At 47.7% G+C, this 14,039-nt stretch overlaps 6 protein-coding genes across 6 annotated transcripts; 3 read left to right on the top strand and 3 right to left on the bottom strand.

The window, feature by feature from the left end:
* Positions 1–31: 31 nt before the first annotated feature.
* Positions 32–1,809, top strand: GGS22DRAFT_176416 (uncharacterized protein). The gene is made up of 2 exons (XM_047963409.1): positions 32–952; positions 1,024–1,809. Exons 1-2 carry the CDS (start codon positions 346–348, stop codon positions 1,326–1,328), a joined length of 912 nt encoding a protein of 303 aa, XP_047813715.1. The 5' UTR covers positions 32–345; the 3' UTR covers positions 1,329–1,809.
* On the top strand, positions 1,810–2,688 carry GGS22DRAFT_176414 (alpha/beta-hydrolase). The gene is made up of 2 exons (XM_047963408.1): positions 1,810–2,261; positions 2,321–2,688. Exons 1-2 carry the CDS (start codon positions 1,881–1,883, stop codon positions 2,675–2,677), a joined length of 738 nt encoding a protein of 245 aa, XP_047813714.1. The 5' UTR covers positions 1,810–1,880; the 3' UTR covers positions 2,678–2,688.
* A 53-nt stretch (positions 2,689–2,741) lies between these two features.
* On the bottom strand, positions 2,742–4,497 carry GGS22DRAFT_102610 (Saccharopine dehydrogenase-domain-containing protein). Its single transcript, XM_047957724.1, has 5 exons — positions 4,066–4,497; positions 3,845–3,992; positions 3,713–3,785; positions 3,525–3,649; positions 2,742–3,452 (listed from the first exon to the last, which is right to left on the bottom strand). Exons 1-5 carry the CDS (start codon positions 4,283–4,285, stop codon positions 2,756–2,758), a joined length of 1,263 nt encoding a protein of 420 aa, XP_047813713.1. The 5' UTR covers positions 4,286–4,497; the 3' UTR covers positions 2,742–2,755.
* Positions 4,498–5,143: 646 nt separating this feature from the next.
* On the bottom strand, positions 5,144–6,818 carry GGS22DRAFT_102608 (fungal-specific transcription factor domain-containing protein). Its single transcript, XM_047957723.1, has one exon. It carries the CDS (start codon positions 6,752–6,754, stop codon positions 5,351–5,353), a length of 1,404 nt encoding a protein of 467 aa, XP_047813712.1. The 5' UTR covers positions 6,755–6,818; the 3' UTR covers positions 5,144–5,350.
* A 1,090-nt stretch (positions 6,819–7,908) lies between these two features.
* On the top strand, positions 7,909–9,837 carry GGS22DRAFT_176409 (Clavaminate synthase-like protein). The gene is made up of 4 exons (XM_047963407.1): positions 7,909–8,629; positions 8,720–8,797; positions 8,895–9,410; positions 9,503–9,837. Exons 1-4 carry the CDS (start codon positions 8,082–8,084, stop codon positions 9,531–9,533), a joined length of 1,173 nt encoding a protein of 390 aa, XP_047813711.1. The 5' UTR covers positions 7,909–8,081; the 3' UTR covers positions 9,534–9,837.
* A 383-nt stretch (positions 9,838–10,220) lies between these two features.
* GGS22DRAFT_102583 (BAR-domain-containing protein) lies at positions 10,221–12,093 on the bottom strand. Its single transcript, XM_047957722.1, has 4 exons — positions 11,661–12,093; positions 11,431–11,601; positions 11,256–11,371; positions 10,221–11,197 (listed from the first exon to the last, which is right to left on the bottom strand). The coding sequence occupies exons 1-4, from the start codon at positions 11,785–11,787 to the stop codon at positions 10,253–10,255; spliced, it is 1,359 nt and encodes a 452-aa protein (XP_047813710.1). The 5' UTR covers positions 11,788–12,093; the 3' UTR covers positions 10,221–10,252.
* Between the last annotated feature and the right edge of the window lie 1,946 nt (positions 12,094–14,039).

Raw genomic sequence — 14,039 nt, 5'->3', positions numbered from 1 at the left:
ATAAATTCCCGAGATCCTCCACCAACCAATGCTTTGGAGTCGGCGGTCATGAGGGATGATCATAACAGCAAGGATATTAATCACAGGCACCACCCGAAGGCGGATCCAAGATGCACATATTTTAGAGATCAGGATGCGTCATCGTGCTACGTCGTGACTACGGGCTCGTATTATCCACTTAATTCAAAGTAGGAATCTCCAAACTTTCCCTCTGTCTACTAGGTACCTACCTACCTACCTACCTAGTATATAGGTCATCAGTCCGTCTCCGTCTCCGCAAAATATAAAGTCCCGAGAGACCTTTCATAAACATACCCCACACGAAAGGGGATATCGTCAGGGATAATGCGTATGTTATCTAGAGTTACGAACGCGTTCTGTGTATTTGACCTTTTCGCCGGGGCTACGGCCCTCGTAGGGTGGCCTGGAGGCGGGACGTTGGTCACCGGTAACGCCGTGCAGTTCGACAGGCCGACCTGGGAACGGAATCTCGCTTCGCCAAACGCAACCGGGTCCTACTCGGTCACTGGGTTCGACATATCGCAAAAGTGGCCAAGCCAGAAAGTTGACGGATGGACTCTGTCGGTGAATGTTAGCAGCGACTTGCCAGACTCCCAAACCATCGATTCCAGCAACGCCACCGGGAAGACATTTACCGGGACCAGTATATTTCTTAAGGGACCCGAGAGCATCCAATCTGCTTTCGCGAACCAATCCGCAGTCGACGAGACCACGTGGAAGATATGTGTGGCCGTGATACCCAACGGACCGCAAGAGGATGCGTCGACGACAGACAATGGCACTTGTGGCTATCTCTCGTCTCAGTGTATTACCGATCTGCAGAAGGCTTATGCCGACAAGTTTCCCGGAAATACGGACTGCTACGGGACCCCGCCGTCGACGCCATCGAGCTGCGGCGGTTCCGTCAATACAGCTAATTTCGAAGTCCAACGTTAGTGCCTAGCATTTCCCAATTCATTTCCCCATTCAAAACAAGACAAAAACATATTTACGCGATGTCAGAATTCCCGCTTACCTCCGCGAATGGAACGGAAATATACGTTACGGCCTCATCAAGCCACGACGCAGGAGACAAGACGGCATGGAGCAATGCTACGCGACAAGCCTGGCCAGTCCTGACGCTATGGGGCTGGAACACGCGCGCGAAAGCTCCCGACGGATCCTCGCCTACGGTCCAGCTATCGTGCGTCCGAGCCAAGACAGTCGAGCAAGGAAGCGAATCTCCGTCGTCGGGATCGACGGTTCGCGGGTCGGCGGCCGTCGCCCTCGGCCTCGCTGCTTCGACCGCTTTTTACTCTTGGCTCTGACCCCGACTTGGTATAGTTAGTGGCCTAGGCGGAGTTAATATTCGGCTCAGGGGGCTGTCCCGAGAATGCTTACCCGGATACGAGATGTGGATACGAGCTGAACTCAAGGCTTCGGTTGATTTTGAGTATAGGGCTGAGATATTACAGTCGATGATAGAACCTCGATGGGGTTAAGGTGATAAAGTCCGGGCGATATCCATTGGTAATTCTGGTTTCACAGCGTTGAATAATTACTACCTACCTTCTAGGTAGGTAGGATTAATACACGTTAGTCATAAGTATTAGTAAACCAATCGCTAGCAATGGTACACTGCTTACCAAAAATTACATAGCCTGATATCACGTACCTAGTAGATACTGGGTAGGTAGGCAGGATGTATGTAGGCAGGCAAATGTAGATAGTACCTAGGTATAATATAATACCTAGGTAGTCAGATTCTATCTCCTCCATATATCGAACTTGAGGCCTAAATAATCGACCCCATCCAGCAACCAAGTAATGCCCAACACAAGTTCATTCAACTCTTCCATATTGTACCTACCTAGGTAGACATGTCTCAGAAGCCGGCCATTGTTATCGCTCAAGGCTCATGGATGAATGCCAGCGCGTACGATGTAATTCTGGAGAAACTTCATGCAGCAGGCTATCCTGCTAAGCATGTCAAGCTGCCCTCCATAGGAAGCACTGCGACACCTCTTCCCGGATTACCAGAAGACGTCGCCGCCATACAGTCCGTCCTCGCTAAGTTCAGAGACGCTGGTAGAAAAGTCATCATCTTGTGTCACTCTTCGGGTGGGGTTTCTGGTAGTAATGCGACAGTGGGTTTCGATAACGTCAGTGGCGTTATTTTTCTCTCGGCGTTCATGATTTCGAAGGGCAAGTCATTGGCCCAGCGGCCAGGCGGTCCTCCTCTGCCTTGGATGGATATGCAAGTACGTATATCACACTCTATCTCGTACGTCCAATTTCGCAGCTAATAATTACCTTACAGGGTGAACAGATCTTCTTACACGAGGATAAACTGCCAGACGCTCTATACAACGACCTAGACGAAGAGAGCGGGCTGAAATGGGCTAAAGAAGTCTCGTCCACATCCGCAGCTTTATTTGGTGGGGTTTCAAACTATGAGCCTTGGGCCGAAGGCGTTCCTTGTGCGTATATCTTCTGCGACGACGACAAGGCGTTGCCTATGCAGGTCCAACGGGAGATGGCAACACAATTTTTAGGACCTGATCCCATCACCGTAAATTTGAAGGCTGGGCATAGTCCTTTTCTTAGTATGCCAGATGAACTGGTAGCCGCCATCGCGAAGGTCGAGAGTAAAATGAGTCAGAAATCTGCCAAATAAGGAGCTATAGATATTCGAATACTTCTCCCCTACTAGGTAGTTTATGATCTGCAATTGAAGAATTAACTGTACGTATCCTCAGACTAAATTTACGTGAAACGTTGCGCCCGCAGCTTGGATCCTGTCTAGGAGATCATCCCCTAGGAAAGCTGGGGTGAGGCAACCACCAACGACTTGGCTTTCTAAATTCCTAGTATAAAGTAACGATGCGGCCCCCTGAGCTAGAAAAAGTGCGGTAGTAAAGTATCCGCCTGATGGATACGAAAAACTTGCGTATGCGCGAGGGGCTTCCCCATCGTCGGCAGACTCCGCGATAGCCACAGCTTCAAACTTCACTCGCGAATGCCGTTCCTTCTCAACATCGGGTCCATCGCCAGGGGTAGGGAGGAACAATCTTGCGATTCGCTTCAAGGTATCGAATTTCGTAATGGAATTGAGGAATGCAGTGGTTAACATGCTAAATACTCCAGCCGCAGTAGACGATACCTTGTTGTACTCGTTATACTGGAAGCGTAGACCGTACTCCTGGTTGGTTCCCTTGAGTAGACCCCACGTCCTATGTACCAAAGCTCGATTTTCGGCGGCACTGAATGACGATGCCGATAGTAAGCCAAGCACTGGGTCTCGGCGCAAGCCTAGGAAATCTGTTGAATCCGAGGCTGGCACCCCCTCGACAGGTGACAATACCCAGGGCTGCCTAGCTTGCTCAATAGCTCGGGGTTCGTAGGTACTCTCAGCCATCAACGAATCAGCAGTGCCGCCGCTTGGGGAAAGTCTAATTCATGGATGCCGGTGAGCATGCGCTAGGATCCATGGATATAAAAAGAATGCAAAGTACGATGCTTACCTCAACTCTGTAACAGATAGGATCACCTCCTTCGTCTTTCGCGATGTTTTCCGAGCCAATTCTCTGACAATGGTCCATGTGAGAAGATCATGGGGTCCAGTGAAGACTCCACAGAGATGGATAAGCTGGTATTTGTGCAGATCAGTAACATGAATAGATACTATAGTGAAAGGATGACTAGCACTCACGGCGACCCCAGCATTTACCGCTGCATCATGATACTGCTCGACAAATGTATGAAGTAGTGGTATGTCTCCTGCCCTAACGAAAAAGGGTTAGCTGGTTTGAGGTTCGACGTATTCGTACGCGGGCCGACTTACACATCAATATAGTCCGTGCCATTTTCGACGCAAGACTTCACGACCGCTTCCCCAACCCTCCAGTACAGGACTACACTGATGCATACCTTGCTATTTTTAACGACCGAATCGAGTTGCCCGCCGTCGTCAAATGAGATCGCCTCAATTTCTAAAGATCCATCCCCAGTTAGCTAGCCTGGTGTGGCAAATATCGTCGAGTACAACGCATAATGGCTACTCACCTGGCTGCAGGCGCTCAGGTTCTAGATCCTTGAGTTTCCTAGCAAGGACCTCCAGTTTAGACTTCGATCTCCCGGCAATTGCCCATTTCAGATCCGCCGGGAGGTGTCGGACAATATGTTCTGCAGTCAATGACCCGGTGTAGCCTGTGGCACCAAGAAGCAAGATGTCATATTTTCGAGGCTTTCTCCGCGCTTTCACATCCGTGCTCATGGTAGTCATGATGCAAAGTAACCCTAGAATTTATCTCAACAGTTAAGTTTTCCAGACAGATGGCAATTCTTTAAATGAATCATTCGACGCGATTCAGGAGTTCTACTATAGATAACCCGGTTCTGCGCCGGGCCAATACCTTTGCCGCGCCTTCGCCGTATCATTCGACAATAGCTATTCCGCTCTTATTCGATCAAATTTAGATAGAGCACGTATGTATCAAAAACTCGGAGGGATTGAAATGCTCTATGCATGTGGTCTGCATGTGGTCTGCATTTGGTCTGCATTTAGTTTGGTCGCTGGAATTTGATTACCGTAGCTTCCGAGTAGCCAGGATCGAAGCTAAGGCCGTAAAGGCATGGTATATGACTTTATTAAATGGCACTACAATTGCATTTAGGATTTGCGGCAGGCCGATGTAACTATGATGACTTTAGCACGGCACTATCCCCCAGAATCGACCAGGTCCTATGGCGTGACTAGAAGTTGGCAGGTCGGAGAAGAGGAGCATCAGATTGCCCAGGTAACCTGTTGAACGCGAAAATGTCCCCGAAATGCCCCCGAAGACAGAAAGGAGGACCGTCCACCATCCCATGAAGCTGAACATATCATCATGGGTAACAAGAGGAGAAAATTGAGCTTACGACAGTTAGGCCGGTGTGCACATATGAATAAATTTACAAGCACACTTACATTCTTACTGCCTTCGACGTGTCTTGAATCATACAGCAATATATTGCGAAACCAACAAAGGAATTCGCAAAATATCTGCAAGAGGTATAAACTGTTATAGTCCGTAACTCAGTGTGCGTGACAGATACGCTGTATTGTCAATATCAGTGACATTTCCTCGGCAGAAGTTAATAAGATAAAGCCAAAAATGTTATCCGGCAGCTTATGAAAACTTTCCACGTAGTGTACTACTAGGTACCTAGACAACTGATCTGGGGCCTTTCCTTGCAACCAGAGCATTGTGGAACAGGCGTCGGCGCGTGGACCCTATCGTTCTCGGAATAAAGCCTAAGAAACTTGTGTAGGGAAATGCCCTTCTTCTAGAATTGTAAAGCGCGGTCATTAAGTAAGGTCAGCCTCCCTTTGCCGATTGCGCAATATGACTTTGATGCAATCCACGTTGTCAACTCCGATCAAGTTTCGCTGCTCGTCCTTGATTTTCCAGACCTCTTCGATGTCTTGCTCAATCCGTCGCAACGAAGGCAGATGGCGGGCTTCATACATCGCCTCGACTCTATCTCGCACGAATTTGCGCTGGTCACTATCGATAGATTCGCAGCCAGCAGTCCAGAGCGGCCAAACCTGAGCTGACACGAGCGATGAGGTGACTGGGACGATGCTGAGGTGGTCAAGGCAGCTCTTGGCATGTTTTAACGCGCGAGGATGAGGTGCACCTTGGTTGTGCCAAACTCGGTAGAGATATATGAATGCAGCATGTTTATACGCCTGTACAGTGTGCCCGACATCCCCTATCGCGTCATCAGACTTATCAAGAGCATTAAGGATTTCCTCAATCTCGCGACCCCGTGCGTCGAGGTCATCATTCTCTTGATCGCGCATCCTGCTGATCTGGCCAACAAGTTGTAGCACAGAAGTAAGTTCGTTCATGGATTCCATTCCTTCCATGGGAAACTTCCCATCAAATTCAAAGACCGGGCTCTTGCCTCGGGAGACGGAGGCTAGAATATCGTGATAAGAACATAAGCTGAGGAGAAAGGAGGCACTGGAACTATTGCGCACGACGAGGTCGCCTTGATTGATAATTGCCTTCGCTCCAGATAAGTGGTCGACTCCTGAATCCATAGTGAAGAGTCGGTCGGATACCTGTAACATTAGGATGGTAGCGAGTGATAACTCCGGATTATCAGTCTGGATGGTTCGTCGCAGCGAAGACACGCCGACGAGCCGGTAGCGAGTAGCCAATGTTTGGAGTGAATCCTCATGTCGCAATATAGCCAAGTGGCTAGCAGCTATAGAGCACAAGACAGAGCGAAGGGCTGTCGAGTGAGAGATCATTGGGGTGAGGTGGATAAGAAACGGATTCTTAGGGGCCGATACCATGGACACCATCGTGGATAATGTCGTCGACCAATGATTAAGGAGGTATCGATTTATCGGGCTTACATCGTTCGGAACAATGCAAGATGGGTCGAGTTTTATGATTGGACTCTGAGACTCACTAAAAGGCATGGAGGGTGTAGTAGGTGTAAGAGGAGTGAGAGGTGCGAGAGGTGCGAGAGGTGCCGTTATGGTCTTATCATTAGAACGATTTCTCTGCTGTCGTTTACTTTTAGAAGCCTTTGACTTCGGAGTGCTTTGGGGAGTTTGCCATTTGAGCCGTACTCCGTAACCTTTGCACGTCTTGCTAAGTCGAGTACATCTCCCGCAGAACGGCTTTTGTTCGTCGCACTTATATCCATCTTCCCTACAAGTAAAGCAGCCCGTCCTGGTTCTTGAAAATGGCATCTTCGTCGATTATCAGGTAATCAATTGGAGTTTATACGCATGATAGAGATGAATGAGAAATGAGTAAGAGTAAGTGGAGAGCGCTCCGCTCGCGTGTTCCAGGCGAGAAATAAGCAACGGTGGGGCGTGTGGACCCCGTGGGGTGTTCTAGAACTCAGTTCGGTACTGGGCGTTGCTGTAGTCTTGAGATATGTATTACCTACCTAGTCTTCAAAATGGGAAGGACCAGTTGAATAACCGAATTTACGTTTCCTTAATTGAGTATCGCGTAAGATGATGCCTACTAAATTCCCAAGACTAACATGCAAGGTATCGAATCTACCGGTATGAAATTGGCGATCCTGTCACCTTGCCATGACTGGAAAGTAGACTGAGGCTCAAAGCCAGCCGACCTTCCAATCTCATACTGTCAACTTCTTCACTACAAGAGGATGAAGCTCTGGTAATTTTGCAAATTGTTCTACGATTAAAACCAACAGAGATTATTCAGAGCTTCAATATACCGTTCGTTTTATTCTTGGTGATATTATCTGGAAGTCTATTTCTTACAGTGAAATCGTAGGTAACTGATGTAGGATCTATTTTCTCTATGTGCATTGGCCCAACTTCCCTCAGTATTCTTTTTCTACCCCGTTGTAATCCAATTGGCGTCTTAGTATCTTCGTGATTAACCAAGATAAGTCTTTTGTAGAAACGAAAATTTATCCTTGGCTATAGGTACCTACCTAATCAACCGTATTAGTTAGGAAAGATTAGCAACATGTGATAGAGTTGGTCAGTATTCTCTATATCTTTACATGCATAGCCGATGTGGGTAAGGCTTCGCCATGATCTTTTATCACTAGTGCCTTGTAGATCTTTATCCACGCTATGAGATCTATGAAGGTTCTGGTTCTCGAGAAAAGTCAGAAAGCAATTTATAGAAAAAATAAAATAAAAAGAGTTTAAGGAGGTTGCAATTGTGATGTTTTTGTTCAAGAGTCTCCATTATCAGAGGATATGACCAGTAACGGAAACCGGCTATACCCGGCGATTTCCAGCTAAAGGGGCAGGTACAAATCTTTGCCCAAGAACCGGTAGTAACAAATCAGTTTATTCCAATTGGTCCGCATGCTCCATCCAGTTAGTAAGTAGGCATGAACGAACGATAAGAACCTCAGCTGATGCTACTTCGCCATGTGATATAAAACCTAAAGACAACACTATCTTTGATATGTTCAACCTCTAGCTCTTGTTAAGTATTAGAATCGACGTCTTTTTAGCTCGCCTAGATAAGATATTCTCAATCGGAGATAAAAGTGAAAACTCACAGCACAGAATCCCGCAAATGGCCGAGCTCGTAGCGGCAGAGGAACCATCGATGGACCTCCCCGTCATCGACCTAGATATTTACCTCAACAACCCTCTCTCTAGCACTGCTGTCCAAGAGGAAAGTCGACGTGCTGCCTATGCGTTAATCACGTACGGGGCGCTGGTACTTCACGACTCGCGGGTGTCGGAGTCGGATAACGAGGTGTTCCTTGACTTGCTCGAAGACTATTTTGCGCAGCCGGATGAGACGCTGAAGCATGATGAGCGACCCGAACTCGGCTACCAGGTTGGTGTCACCTTGGAAAACACGGAGAAACCGAAGTGCGCGGTTGATGAACCGTGCCTACGTGTCATCGAGCGGTTGGCGTCTACCGAAAGACCCCTTGATATCGGTGGTCACCAGCCAGATCCCAAGTGCCGCTTCTTCTGGAAGATGGGCGAGCCGACACCATATGCCACACAATTTCCGGGGTTGAATGCAGAGAATGTGATACCAGAAACCTCGAACATCAGGGAAAGGTGGACGCCGATCATGGAGACATGGGGAAAGAGCATGAAGAGCGCGTGAGTAATTATCGCTTGCTCATAGTCATCTTAATCCGAAAACGAGCGGCAGTAAAAAGTGACGTAGCTGACCCGACATGAATTCGAAAGTGTCTCAGGACTTGCAGAAATGGCTTCAGTCGGTATGGGACTTCCTGCCTCAACCTTCACCGATGCTGGGCGATACGGGTAAGTTTTAGTCCTGTCCACATATGCTTTTTTTTCATGCAGCTCCCTAAGCCCCTGACCACCCCCATTCGACAAAACTCACACCGACCGCACCTAGCCCCCACCTCCTCGCCCCAACGGCCTCCGACCTCGAAAAATATGGTGCCAAAGACACCATCCTCGCGGGCTTCCACACGGACCTCAACTTCCTCACCATCCATGGGCGCTCGCGATACCCAGGCCTGCACATCTGGGCGCGCAACACAGGCCGCCGCATCGCCGTCAGCATCCCACGGCCCACACCAGGGCAAGCCGGGAGCTACCTACTCGTGCAAGCCGGCAAGCAGTTCGAGCACCTAACAGGCGGGCTCGTCAAGGCCGGGTACCACGAAGTCGTGGTCAACGACGCGACGCTCGAGACCGTCGCCGCGCGCCGCGACAATTTTCCCGACAGGCCGTTAGTACGCATCAGCAGTACTTTCTTCTGGCATCTTAGCAGCGATTACGACCTCGCGCCTATCCCCGCGCTAGCAGTTCAGGCGAAGGCCGTGCGTGCAAAGAATTTCGATTTGGGGAGGGACGAGGGCGAGGAGGTCGAGTATGAGGCTATGAAGGTTGGGCAGCAGGTGCAGAAGTAAGTTACAGCCTTTCCCTTCCCTTTCTCCGTGGGTGGTCTTGTCTTTCTCGATGTTGATACTTGGAGAGGGATATGCTGACTTAAGATAGTGAGTTAAAACATATCGCACTGCTGGCGTGAGATTATACAGATATAAGGCCGTGAGGAAGGAGGCTAGGTAAATTTGGTGTGAAATGGGTTTCTTGACAGTGAATGCCCAAGTACATACTTACTTTAGGCTAGGTACCTACCTAGGTAGGCGATAAATACTCTGTGCCTAGGTGCTTAATAGATCGCATTGCCTGGTCCAAAAAGACAAATAAAACACATGTTTTGATAGAGATCTATAGTTGGTATCGTTGATGATGTTCTTTTTAATAAGATGTCGTTGAGCCTAACTCTACCAAACCGCTATACAACATGTCGTACAATAGGTATATTTAATATCAATACCCAGGTAGGTACCAATGCAGTGGAACATGTAAATAGCCGATCAAAACATCACCAACAGATAAAATTGACATTGATGTCGGATCCAGTCACATCAAATTACAACAAACACGGAGCAAAAGTAAAACAAAGGAGCCAGTCCGATATCTTCCCTCGTCCAATCGTCTTAAAACAGACGTTCACGACGTGCTCTATGAACATACAAATGCGCCCAACGCCCACGCAGCCAGATTACCTATCGATCCGACACGAGAATGTAGCTTGTTTCCCTCGACAACGAAACCCACCCGGATTATGCAATTACACGCGATGTACCCTCCCACGTCTATTTGTATACCCACGATAAAGGCCTAAGTGCCTTGTCATTTTAAACGTAATGCGACATATTAAAATATTACTGTGTCGCAATCTCAGTATCCCAATTCCCGTCTCGCGGGAACTGGTGGTGGCGGCTTCTTAGCTCTGCTTGGTGGAGGTGGTGGAGGGGCCTTCTTTGTGGCTGGTACCGTTGCCGCTGCGCGTAAGCCGTTATTACTAGCACTGCGGCTTAGACTGCCATAGCTCGTTGCTGGGCTTTCGCTACGGTCATACTCGGGGCTTCCGCTGCTGGTCGCTGTATCGTAATCATCCGCATAGGCATCGGGACTCAGATTCTGGTTCGTCTGAATTCTGTTTACTGGACGTAGATTATTGCGAAGAGATCCAACATTGGGAGGCGGCGCAACTTGAGTTTTACGTATCGTTTCAGGTAGCGGTGGAGGCTCACGGTACGATGATTGCCTCGAAGATGGGCCTTCGAAGGCTCCGCTATGAGTAGAAGTACGGCTGATAGTTGGCCTTAATGGTACCTCAGGCGTCGTTGACCCGTTGCCACGATAGGGGCTTGAGCGTATAGGCATACGCACAGGCTCAGCAGTAAGTTCGTCCTGTTCGGAAATATCCTGTCGGCTGGCCCATTGTTCGGTGCGATCATTCCGTCCCGAGAAAGAGTGGGCTGTGTTGCTTCTACTCCTCGTTGGTAATCGACGGGAGGCACCGGGGTCGGAGGGACGAGAGCCGTTTGATTGACCCTGGCCAGCTACCCATTCTTGCTTCACACGTCGGAGCTCTTCGGCACAACGTTCGTAGTAATCTAGCTCACAATCTAGAAAACTCGTAAGATCGCGAACAGAGTCTGCCTCTGCCTCCTTAATATCTTGCATGCGTCGAAGCACATCTTCAGACGACTCTTCATATTTAGCTTTCGCAGTTCGAAGTTCATCTTCCAATTTAAAATCCTCCTTTTTAGCTTTTTGCATCTTGATCATGCTCGAGTCATATGTGAGTCTTCGACTCTCGAGCTTCTTGCGAGCGGACTAAATAATCCTCACATTAGCCTGGAACGTTTCCATCTACCAGTCAAGGGTGACAAACTTGATATTCTTTCATCATAGCTAATGATCGTTCCAAACCTTCTAGCCAGTAAGATGTAGCGTGCGCAATGTATGTTTCCTGAATGCCAGCAACGCGTTCGTTGGCTCTACCCATTGCTATATTGCAATTACCGGGTTAGCGGCTGTTCACTATTTTCTCTTTAGAATACGCTTACCAATTAAACAATTGCCAAATTCGGACTCTGGTTCGAAATCCTCTCCATGGGCTATCATCGTCCGGCCCAGATAGCTAACAGGTAGACCCTTCTCCTTGTCTTCGTAGGTCTCACCCCGACGAGAAAGCGATTTAACGTAGGTGTTCATAGATTTCTGTAGACGCTCGTAGCCTACACGAATATACGAGTTAGGAATTTGTGGGTGATAGTCATTGGTGATAGTATCATACCATCGTGTCGTAAAGCCATCTCCGTCTCTAGACTTCTGAATTCGTCAGACTGGCTCGTCTTGGCCTCATGGCCCATCTTCTCGCCGGCCCATTGGAAGGCGCGGTCAAACTTTTTGGTGAAATTCATATTGATGCTGTTTCTCTAGGGAATTCCTCGATCGAATAGTCGTCTGTATGGGATAGGCGACACAATGTTATATGGAAGTCCTGCCACCAAAAGATAAAATATGCAATTCAAACGAATAAAAATAAATTTCGGTCGGCTGGGAATTGTTGGGGAAGCAGATAATGTTAGATTGCCAGTTCTATAGGGAGCTTTAGGGTTTAAGTGACTATCCGTCTCGAACCTGGAGCTGTTGGCGTCTTGGGATAGTGAGCTAGCTGTAAAGCCGGTGGATCGTGGTGGAGAATCGGATCTGGCTAGACGCGTACGTTGTAGATCCAGGGGAAAGGAGTATGCGGAATAGTCCGTTTATGATATTCTAATTCTGGCGGTTCGGACGAGAGACTCCCGACAACTTTTGATGCAGGTAGAATGCAGCTAATAGCTAGCTGTATCACGATACAGCACCAGCACGACACGACGATTTATGATATTTATGAGCGAATGTAAGAAAGGTTGCTTTCGTTGAGAGTCTACCCAGTGACTCTTATTGGATTGACTATTTGTCTGAAAAGCGAGAGAAAGGATGAAGAATAGAATTAGAAAAACCAGAAGCAAAGAAAGGTTAAACAGGTTTTAGACCTTTTGAGCGACCAGGATATTTTTTATCAATGCAAGATCCAAGCCAGGCCAAGGTGGCAACCAAGCAATCCAAGCAACTAATAGGAGGTTAGAAGTGGGCAATCTCCAACCACTTCGTAACAATGCATGTAGTATGGATGTACATAGTATGGATGTACTGAATAGAAGAAGAAAAAAAAGGAGGGCAGGAGGGTAGAGTTGATGGTTGAGTGGAGGGTCGCGTACGAGGTTACCAGGGAGGTGCTGGATAAATTGCCATTATCTTATCGATTATTTTCTTAGCTTCTTCTTAGTGCATAATTATACGTGTACCGAGATACTCTAGTCCAATAAACGATTGAGAAACACGAGTTCCCCCCCCTTCCCCCCTTTGTCCCCATCGAACAAGAAAGGAAAGAAAGGGTGGGAACAGAGCCAGAAACTCTAAAAATACCTAATATCCATTGTGTACGAAGTATCCTATTGTACGAAGTATATTCACCAATAATTCCAAGTTGCATTGTCCGCCAGTCCGTACATGGTACACATTGTTAATTGAGGAGCAAACGAGAAAGTAGTGACGAGTCGACGACATTACGAACTTCGGTCAAGGGTGGCTATTGGTTACCGAGATGCATATGCCTATCAGTAGCCTGCAACGACCTACCATTTTCGAAGGATTGTACATCCATACATCTACGAATCTCTATGTAGGTACGCGCCATTCGCGGGGTACAAATGGATGGGTGAGGGTCAATTGATCCATCCTGCAAGCCAATGCAGGAACCTGGAATAGTCTGCTTAGCGCCTACCTATTTAGGTACGTAGCTGTAAGCTGCAGCATCCAGTCTGCCAGTTTGAGCATAGTGAACATGGTTTAAACATGAACATTCCATCTCAGATACCGACAAATATCGAGAAGATCAGAATGATGATGACAACGAACCACCTAATTTCTTTTGACGTGATATGATTCAGACTGCCAGCTGTGCCATATGATCGTATGGAAGAGCCACCGCCGATTCAATAATCACTTGGCTCCAGTAAATTACACCGTCCTTTATCCAGGTAAAACACCCAGAACAATCATGTATTACGAAAGAGCTGCGCCCCCTTCTAATCGTTTCAACAGGCGCATTTGTTCTCCAATCTTTGCAGTCGGCTTTTACAAAAACAACGGCGTTCCAGAATTTTGACTCGGCTAGTAGATCATTGGTCTTAGGTAAATCATAAATGCACCCGTGGGAGAAACCCCGGGTAAGCTAATTTTGTGATACCAATCTCCAAAGCCCGAATTTTACCCATCGGGATTCACGTCTGCATTAATATTAATATTATTCTTACATCTGTTCATCTGATTTCTACAAACTGCCCCTATTATGGACGACTTGGCAGCTTGGGTCAATCAACACAGATCACTCCTTTCTTCTTTTAACCACCTATCTATTACCTAACTCTACCTACCTAGGTATGTATGTAGCACTTACTGCATGAACATAGTTGGCCTTTCATATGATAGATTTCTCCAAGCTGTCTGAGATATAATGATCTTCACAAGGGCTTCATTCTCTTTCGCCAAGACACGCAACTCCCAATGCCGCAGAAACGCGAACAATGCTTCATCCTAAATCTTTCTAGGAATAGACATGTACAGA

Source organism: Annulohypoxylon maeteangense, assembly GCF_022496945.1.
Source record: "Annulohypoxylon maeteangense strain CBS 123835 unplaced genomic scaffold GGS22scaffold_36, whole genome shotgun sequence".
Lineage (NCBI taxonomy): Eukaryota > Fungi > Ascomycota > Sordariomycetes > Xylariales > Hypoxylaceae > Annulohypoxylon > Annulohypoxylon maeteangense.
This window is presented reverse-complemented; position numbering and strand designations above follow the sequence as displayed.

Bases quoted from the DNA above. Each gene is read 5' to 3' on its own strand.
- GGS22DRAFT_176416 (XM_047963409.1), top strand. From the start codon at position 346: ATGCGTATGTTATCTAGAGTTACGAACGCGTTCTGTGTATTTGACCTT. The intron at 953-1,023 runs GTTAGTGCCTAG...ACGCGATGTCAG, and splicing joins AGCTAATTTCGAAGTCCAAC to AATTCCCGCTTACCTCCGCG.
- GGS22DRAFT_176414 (XM_047963408.1), top strand. From the start codon at position 1,881: ATGTCTCAGAAGCCGGCCATTGTTATCGCTCAAGGCTCATGGATGAAT. The intron at 2,262-2,320 runs GTACGTATATCA...ATTACCTTACAG, and splicing joins TGCCTTGGATGGATATGCAA to GGTGAACAGATCTTCTTACA.
- GGS22DRAFT_102610 (XM_047957724.1), bottom strand. From the start codon at position 4,285: ATGACTACCATGAGCACGGATGTGAAAGCGCGGAGAAAGCCTCGAAAA. The intron at 3,993-4,065 runs GTGAGTAGCCAT...ATGGATCTTTAG, and splicing joins ACCTGAGCGCCTGCAGCCAG to AAATTGAGGCGATCTCATTT. The intron at 3,453-3,524 runs GTAAGCATCGTA...TCCATGAATTAG, and splicing joins CTATCTGTTACAGAGTTGAG to ACTTTCCCCAAGCGGCGGCA.
- GGS22DRAFT_102608 (XM_047957723.1), bottom strand. From the start codon at position 6,754: ATGCCATTTTCAAGAACCAGGACGGGCTGCTTTACTTGTAGGGAAGAT.
- GGS22DRAFT_176409 (XM_047963407.1), top strand. From the start codon at position 8,082: ATGGCCGAGCTCGTAGCGGCAGAGGAACCATCGATGGACCTCCCCGTC. The intron at 8,798-8,894 runs GTAAGTTTTAGT...GACCGCACCTAG, and splicing joins ACCGATGCTGGGCGATACGG to CCCCCACCTCCTCGCCCCAA. The intron at 9,411-9,502 runs GTAAGTTACAGC...GACTTAAGATAG, and splicing joins GTTGGGCAGCAGGTGCAGAA to TGAGTTAAAACATATCGCAC.
- GGS22DRAFT_102583 (XM_047957722.1), bottom strand. From the start codon at position 11,787: ATGAATTTCACCAAAAAGTTTGACCGCGCCTTCCAATGGGCCGGCGAG. The intron at 11,602-11,660 runs GTATGATACTAT...ATATTCGTGTAG, and splicing joins GATGGCTTTACGACACGATG to GCTACGAGCGTCTACAGAAA. The intron at 11,372-11,430 runs GTAAGCGTATTC...ATTGCAATATAG, and splicing joins ATTTGGCAATTGTTTAATTG to CAATGGGTAGAGCCAACGAA.